Genomic DNA, 8,627 nt, shown 5'->3' with positions numbered 1-8,627 from the left:
TTCCCTGCCAGTGTCACGACGAAAGGCTACTGCATTATGCTTGGCATGTATTTCAATAAGCGCTCCGCTCTCTCCGCTGCACTGACAGCAAGGTTATTTTGGGGGAATTTTCAATAAACGAGACCCTGCTTTCTTGACCGGACTGGGGAGCTCGTTAGATACGGCCCTTTCTCAATAACTTAGTGTGCTGTAAATTCAAGATTGAAATCTTTGAATGGGTCGGTTTAAAATTTCCACTGGCGATGAGCAGCACTTTCAATTCGGGTAAGTACAGGGCTGTGCAGAGAATCTCCCCAGCTCGGATTTTGAATCCGTGGCTCATTCACATGCGCATCTCTTCCTCTCTCCTTCCTTCAATGCCCTGCTCTTTCTTTCCATCTCTCTCTCTCTCTCACCCTCTCTCTCTCCCTCTCCCTCTCTCTTTCCCTGTTTCCCCCTGTTCCTCTAACGGCTCGGTCACCCCCATTTCTTGTTGTCTTCCTCACAGCCCGGCATCGGACGGTGAGCGGGACGCACCGGGCGACAACACAACACACCGCAGGAGGATATGTGAAGTTGGAATCCCACTAAACTAAGTACGTATACCACCCGATTTGATACAGCCCAAGGGAATGTATTATGACAGGTATTGTTTTTTAATAGCTTTAAATGTCGTTATTACTTCTTTTCTGACATCACACCGACGCTTTTTGATCCCTATCATGGGAGCGGAATCATTAAATCCTGGAGGATTACGCACGGAGAGAGAAATAAAAACAGTGAATGTTGCATTGAGGAGATCCTGTTCAAGGAGATTTTTTTTCTCCCCTTTTCTGTGTTTTTTGAGGGATTACAATCCATTTTCCCTTTTCCTCCTTTTCTCTTTTTTTTGTCGCTGGGCTTTTGTTTTCAGCACCATGGACAGCGTCTCTGCTCCGACAGTCGGTCCCAGCGCGTCTCCTCTGGATTTTCAGCACCCTGGTTTGAATGGACAGCGCTGTGTGTGTGTGTGTGTATGAAAAGTCTCAGCCCACAGAAAAGATTTTCAGTGTGTGTGTGTGTGTGTGTGTGTGTACGTGTGTGACTTTTCCCCCACTTACCGCCATGGAGGTACTGAACGGAACCTTCGACCAGCTCCCCTCCCCCCTGTTTTTCTAAGAAGACAAAATTCAGAAAGCTTTTTTCTTATAAACATTATAATTATTACTTTTGTTTTTTTCATTCGTCATCTTTAAACATGATATTACTATTTCTAGGCAGGCCGGATCTACTAAAACACAGACTCATAACAGAGTATCTCGGAGCAGCAGCTTCGCCCACTGCGCTTTTCACTTGCTCCTATAATCCTTAAACGGCATCACCAATTGGGAAAGCCAGAAGAAGTTGTATTGATTGTATTTCCTGGAAACGACAGTTTAAGTTACAATTAATAAGTCAACAGTTATCCCTGTTTATTGGGTTTATACGTGGGGAATTTAACCCAAGAAAACACCGAGGGCATATGCTCTGCCGTTTTCTGCTCGCCGGAATCATTGGACATACTGGACTATTTTCATTTCCCTCCACCTGTTTTTGACACGTTTCTGCAATATTTACACTGGTAAAGTCAGTTTACATTTTCTATACCCGTGCTCCTTTTAAAAAAAAAACCAACAACTTTTTATTAGATTTCCACGAGCTAAAGACGAGAAAATATTAATATGCTGAGATTAATTTTACCGAGATGGATGTCCAGCAACAGTCAACAGTCCTGTCTTTGTCCCATCAGTGTCCCACCTATTTCCCCGTCCTCTTCCTGCGCTAGACCTTCGATGCACCTACTCTAATTTCCAATGCGCTATTCTGGACTCTCATTTACTAAAAGAGGGATTGAGATTCCTGTTATGTAATAAAGCCGGGGGACGTTGTCTCCTCACCACTAACCTCACCCACCTGCTGTTGCCTTCGTTTATTCGTGGCGATAAGCATCTCTGAGGTGATTTATTGCGACCTTACCAGCATATCTGCGGCATAATAAATGGCAACCCCCACCTATATACTGACGTTAACTGTCTGGATGTAGAGATTTGTATGCGTTGCTGGGTATCATATTACCCATCCAAGACTGCTGGATTTTTATTTTGTTTTGAGATACCCAGCAATATTGCAACACCTAAAGTGGTCTACAATGTCATTCTATTATTCATTGGTATTCATTTCAAAGCCATTTTCCATTCTACTGAAACTAATGCACCCTTCCTCTCGCTCTCTCCTACCTCTGTCTGTCTCTCATCTCAAACTTCACTTTGTGAGGGTGTGTACTTGTGTGTGTATTCCCTACCCCTATTCTCTCCCTCCCATCCATTCTCTCTCCCTCTGTTCTGTGTTGCAGTGCTGTGAAGTGGCTCTGTCTCTGGAGCCGAGACTTCATCCCCTTGGTGTCAGCGAGGATGCTGTGGGTTACCTTGCTGAGCACCATAGCCTTAGGATGGACCACCCCGATCCCACTACTAGAGGACTCCGAGGAGATCGACGAGCCCTGCTTCGAGCCCTGCTACTGCGAGGTCAAAGAGGGCATCTTCCACGTCCACTGTGACAGTAAAGGATTTACAAATGTCAGCCAGATTTCCCAGATATGGAGTCGGCCCTTCAAGCTCAATCTGCAGAGAAACTCCATGAGGAAGCTTTACTTTAACAGCTTCCTCCATCTCAACAATGCAATATCCATTAATCTGGGTAATAACGCTTTGCAAGATATCCATGCTGGAGCATTCAATGGCTTAGGAATACTCAAACGGCTTTTCCTACATGAAAACAAACTAGAAGTTTTCCGGAATGACACTTTTCTGGGGTTGGAGAGTTTAGAGTATCTCCAGGCGGACTACAATGTTATCAAACGGATTGAAAGTGGTGCATTTAGGCACCTTCACAAATTGAGAGTGCTCATACTAAATGACAATCTGATCCCTGTGCTCCCAAATTATCTTTTCCGGTCTGTATCACTCACACATCTGGACCTGAGAGGAAACAGACTAAAGTTATTGCCATATAAAGGCACGCTGGAGTACATTGGGAGGAGCTTAATGGAAATCCAGCTGGAGGAGAACCCTTGGAACTGTGTGTGCGAGATTGTCCAGTTAAAAACATGGCTAGAGAGAATCCCTTATACAGCTCTGGTCGGGGAGATCACATGTGAGCACCCATTCCAATTACATGGGAAGGACTTACGGGAAATCAAGCGCAGTGAGCTCTGTCCGCTTCTCTCCGATGCAGAGATAGAGGCCAAGCTGGGAATTCCCCGGGTCCCATTCAGCAATGAGAACACATGGCCTACTAAACCTTCCTCCATGCTCTCCTCCTTTCACAACACAGCCTCTTCTGTGGAATACAAGGAAAGAGTTGTCAAGCCTACCAAACGGCCCAGGCCCACAAAGAACTCCCCAACCCCTCGTAGCATCTACCCAGGCATGAACCTGCCCCCCATTGCTGGCTACCAAACAAGGCCTCCAATCCCAATAATTTGTCCAGCTGGATGTACTTGCAACCTTCACATCAATGACCTAGGGCTAACAGTGAACTGTAAAGAAAAAGGCTTTCACAACATCTCTGAGCTCCTGCCTCGGCCCCTCAATGCCAAGAAATTGTATCTCAGTGGGAACCTAATACAGAAAATCTATCGTTCTGATTTCTGGAACTTCTCAAGCTTGGATTTACTGCATTTAGGGAATAATCGGATATCCTATGTCCAGGAGGGCGCCTTTATCAACCTTCCAAACTTAAAAAGTTTATATCTGAATGGAAATGACATTGAGCGACTCACCCCTGGTATGTTCCGAGGGCTTCAGATGTTGAGTTATCTTTACTTTGAGTATAATGTCATACGCGAGATACAGCCTAACTCCTTCTCCCTAATGCCAAACCTCCAGCTGGTTTTCCTCAGTGACAACCTGTTACGCTCCCTCCCCACTGACGCCTTTGCTGGCACTAACCTTGCACGCCTCAACCTTCGCAACAACTACTTCCTTTCCCTGCCTGTGCGTGGAGTTCTGGAACATCTGACATCCATTGTCCAGATTGACCTCCATCAGAACCCCTGGGACTGCTCCTGTGATATCATTCCCCTCAAACAGTGGCTGGAAAAGCTCTCCTCTGTCATTGTGGTTGGAGATGTCATCTGCAAGACACCTGAATTTGCTTTTGGGAAGGACCTGCGTTCACTGGAGGTTGAGGTCATCTGTCCTGAGCTCAAGTATTCTTCAGGCCCCTCACCGGCCCTGCCTGGTGGGGATGATCTTACCACAGGGAGCTCTGACATGGGGGAGGCACATGGGAGGGGGGCTGTCCCACTCTCTGTCCTCATCCTCAGCCTACTTATCCTCTTCATCTCCGCTGTGTTTGTGGCTGCCGGGCTTTTCGCTTTTGTTCTTCGTCGCAGGAAGAAGCTGCCCTTCAGGAAACGTTCTGAGGTAGACCTGACGGGCATCCAAATGCAATGCAGGATTTTTGAGGACCCACCAAGGCAGAGTAGTGCCGGTAACACTGGCACACCAGAGAAACCGACGCCCAATATGCACACACACACTCACACTAGTCACACACATGCCCATGGTCACGTTTATGATTACATCCCCCACCCTGTGACTCAGATGTGTAATAACCCCATCTATAAGCCTAGAGAGGGGGAGATAGCAGAGGAAGACAGAGCACAGTTTTCAGAAAAGAAAGACAATGGCAGCAGTAGCAACAGTAACTACAGAACCTTGTTAGAGAAAGAGAGGGAGTGGACCCTGGCCGTCTCAAACTCTCAACTCAACACCATCGTCACAGTCAACCACACCACGGCTGACATGGCAGGATTTCATGAGAATGGAGGGCTCTGCCCTACAGTAATTGACAGTCAGAGGCCCACACCAACAGTGGGCTTTGTAGACTGTTTGTATGGGACAGTGCCCAAACTAAAGGACATGCATGTGGCGCATGCGCACCCACCAGGCATGCAGTACCCGGATTTGCAGCAGGATGCACGGCTGAAGGAGACATTGCTTTTCACGGCGGGGAAAGGCTGCTACCCCGACCCGTCCCAAAGCGATTACCTCGAGTTAAGGGCCAAACTTCAAACCAAGCCGGATTACCTCGAAGTCTTGGAAAAATCTTACCGGTTTTAACATCTCTAGCCCATGGAGAAAAAAAATGAAACACAACAAAATCAACATATTCACTTTGCCACCCTCAAAACAAAATCACCCAAAACCAATATCAAAAAAAATAAACTTGAAAAAGCAGCATGATATAAAATAAAATATTATATTACAGTTAAAACAAAGTTTCCCCCCAAATCACTTTGGAGGAGAGGCCATTCTCAGATATTTCAATGAAGTGCCTTTTTTTCAGAGTAGCCAGCAATGTCAACAGCCGTTATTTTTATAATATATAAATATCTCTATATGCCCAAGAGAGAGCAAAAGAGGAATGAGAGGGGCACCGGGGAGTAAAACATACGAAACATCCTAAATACATCTGTCACTTAAACCCCTTTTATGGAGTTACCATGATGTGCAAGACGCACGGGAGCTGGACGTCTCCCTGACTTGAGGGTTTTCTTTTTTTCTCTTTTACCCCTGACTAGGATGTACAAACACCCGGAGGCCGTGCACATAAAGTTTGTAGGATTTGATTGAAAGAGTGAAAAAATACATATATTAAAATGAACTGCAGTTTGCTGCATGCACTCGCTTCAGTGCAGAAAGCGAGGGGATTTACTCAGAACTATCACATCACATTATGAACAGAGATACTGCAACGCATTTACAGTTCAGTGTTCTATTTAATTTTTATATCTTATTAATATGGTTATTACTATTAATGAGGACTTCTGTCTATATCAGGGTGCTTCTCGTAAAAAGGACGCGCCGATGTACGGATGGTAAAACATTTGTGAATATTATTATAAGACAACGCTCAAGGTTTTCTGGATATTTCCACGCACTTTGTTGACCCCCCCTCCCTTCCCCTTCCATTGCTTCTGGATTCCCCATTGTCACCCACTAACGGCTTTGTAGGAAGCACTTTTAATGTTTTCTCTCTCACAAAGATTTGAAGAAAAATGTGCATATATTTATTCTGTAATTTCAGTGAAGAATTTAATTGTAAAGGTAATGTTAAATCAATGTATAGTGATTATGCGTCTGGTATAGCCTTCTTAATAAAAACAAACTCTTCAATCAAATGATGAAAGGGTTGATGCCACGGGAACCTGTGTGTGGAGCACTATTGACAGGCTGTGTATTTGGTGTCTTGTTAAAATGGCATGTTGAAGCTGTGGCCAACCATCATGAGTTAATGGAGATGGAAGGATAGCTACTGAACCAATAGAGTGCTAGACAGGAATGTAGTGGAGGGCAATAACATTTAAACTCAGTTCAGCACCTTATTGTTTTCAGATTAGGTCTAAATTAATTGAAGTTAAAGGGAAAAGGTTGTCTTTTTTCCTGAAAAATATAATCACTTTTTCTGTCTCTTAATAGTTTATTCTATGATCCTCACCTGCTGGATATCATAGTGCACAATTTTGATTTGCCACTACATTACTGATCCTAGTTGGATGTAATCTGAAGGAAAAGGATACAGAAAATGCAATGCCAGAACAAGTCAGGTGAATGCTGCTGGTCTAGAAGTGTATGATATGACAGGATATACCAAATCAGTGAGGCACGTTGCAATTTCAATTATCTAAACGGGTACTGCTGATGTAGGCTAATAAACAGTAACTGAGAAGGGGTGAAAATGTGATTGGATGTCACTCTTTGAATTTTCGCATCTAATTTCTCTGATTCCCTCCAAAGTAGCAGTGTGGATTCAGTCCACTGGAGGGCGATAAAAAGGCGTTCAGATTTATTGGGCATTTAGTAGATTGGATGCAGTTACAGTCTAATGTAATGCACAAAATGTTTATCCTAAGAGGTCATTAAGTCTCGTATTCAGTATGACTTATTTTCAAAATATCTATATATAACATCTACAAGTGGAATAAGATAATTTTATTCATGTAAGCGCAGTTTCATCTGTTTCATTTTTTTCGTGCTTTTTTTCTAAATGAAGCAGGTAGCTATATCAACAAATTATTTTTAAAAAAGAGAGGTGATCAGCGCTTTAACATATCGGTATTATAATTTTCCGATTGTTGATAACAATTACTACTATGGTTATTTTTATTTTTTCATTGTAATCCCAAGTGGTAAATGAATCCTCAACAGTCTCTGTTGCTGCAATGTTTTTGCTGTGACATTTTTGACATTTTATATTTCCCTATCCTAGCCTGATTCATTTTTGGGACCAAATAGTAAAAAGCAGGCAAAACCCCAGGTTGATGCAGACGTGGAGTAAATATGGTGTTGCAGTACACATCATCATAGCGCTAATTCTTCTTCTCTTTCCTAAGGTGAAATTTTGATTTGGGAAAAATACGATGCAATCTTGATGTCTATAAATTTGTGATTATCTATGGAACGGAGGGTGCATTTCTGTTTAAAATTATATTTTAAAATGGGCATCATATGCAATTTGTTTTGATTTCAATTTACTAGGAGTGGTGATCCTCAGTTGCAATTGGGTGTTATAGTTTCTCATATGTGTCAACTTACACTACGTGGAAGATATGTAGCAAACCACATTCTTCTCTGTTAAATGGGAAGGCCCTTAGCTAGTGTAGTCTAGTCATCTCCAGTATTGATCATCAATGATCCAATCTATAAGCTTGCATAATGTGGAACATTTTATCTTGTGTTGTACTCATTGTTTCCTTTTTTTGACAATTACTGTTGCTCAAATGAGTGGAGGTCACCTTCATATAAAGCCTTTGTAAGCATGGTAGCATTACGTCAAGGCTCTTTATTTTCTACTCGCAGAAAGTTTCACAATGCTGTACCCCCATGTTCTGCTGCCCCATCTCATTTGTCTGCTCCTTTTTTTTTTACTTTCTCACCTATACGCCCACACACAGACATGTACACACACGCACATACACACCTACTCACACACAGACTCACATAAAGCCTTCCTTTCCCTGACCAAGACGTTAGACTATATGGTCAGCATTTTCAGTGTGCACTCAGTTTGATTAAAAACATAATGCATTACTCTGTTAACCCCAACCCTCACCATCAACCCCATCCCCAAATGAATAAATAAATAAAGTTTTGGGATCATTGATGATTTTGCTATAGTCCCATATCTTGGTAACCTTTTATCCTCCACCCCTGTCACCTACCCACCATAATATTTCACAAATGAGTGCTGGGCTTTGTCCCATTATACCATGTTGAGTGGTTTTATCCCAATAAATCCTCTTGTTATCCTGCACTAATATCTCCAAGTGATTTCATAATTTGGTGGAACAGTAGATATGGACAACCACTGGGAATGAAGGTTGGCTAAATGTTTCTTTTTTGTGTGTGAAATGTAAACATGCACTGCTTGTTTGAATCTTTCTCTATTATGTCAGTGATATTTAAATTTCGCAGTGGAGTTAACCTTTCCTTCAACATCTCTCTTGAGGCTTTTACGTTGGCAAGACTTCAGCACGGTAAATGCAGTGTGTGCCTTTCTTTCTGTCCTCTGTGTCTCTGTCCCTGCAACTTATTTTTACTATTCCTCTCTCTCCCTCTCTCTCT

At 42.9% G+C, this 8,627-nt stretch overlaps 1 protein-coding gene across 1 annotated transcript; it reads left to right on the top strand.

Moving 5' to 3' along the window:
• The first annotated feature begins 439 nt into the window (after nt 1–439).
• slitrk3a (SLIT and NTRK-like family, member 3a) lies at nt 440–8,284 on the top strand. Its single transcript, XM_035680706.1, has 2 exons — nt 440–575; nt 2,351–8,284. The coding sequence occupies exon 2, from the start codon at nt 2,409–2,411 to the stop codon at nt 5,121–5,123; it is 2,715 nt and encodes a 904-aa protein (XP_035536599.1). The 5' UTR covers nt 440–575; nt 2,351–2,408; the 3' UTR covers nt 5,124–8,284.
• Nucleotides 8,285–8,627: the final 343 nt, after the last annotated feature.

Source organism: Morone saxatilis, unplaced genomic scaffold, assembly GCF_004916995.1.
Source record: "Morone saxatilis isolate NCDOM2014 unplaced genomic scaffold, NCSU_SB_2.0 Contig8, whole genome shotgun sequence".
Classification (NCBI taxonomy): Eukaryota; Metazoa; Chordata; class Actinopteri; family Moronidae; genus Morone; species Morone saxatilis.
Note: the sequence above shows the minus strand (reverse complement) of the source record. Positions and strands in the feature narration are given on the sequence as shown.

Coding starts and splice junctions, on each gene's coding strand:
- slitrk3a (XM_035680706.1), top strand. CDS start 2,409: ATGCTGTGGGTTACCTTGCTGAGCACCATAGCCTTAGGATGGACCACC.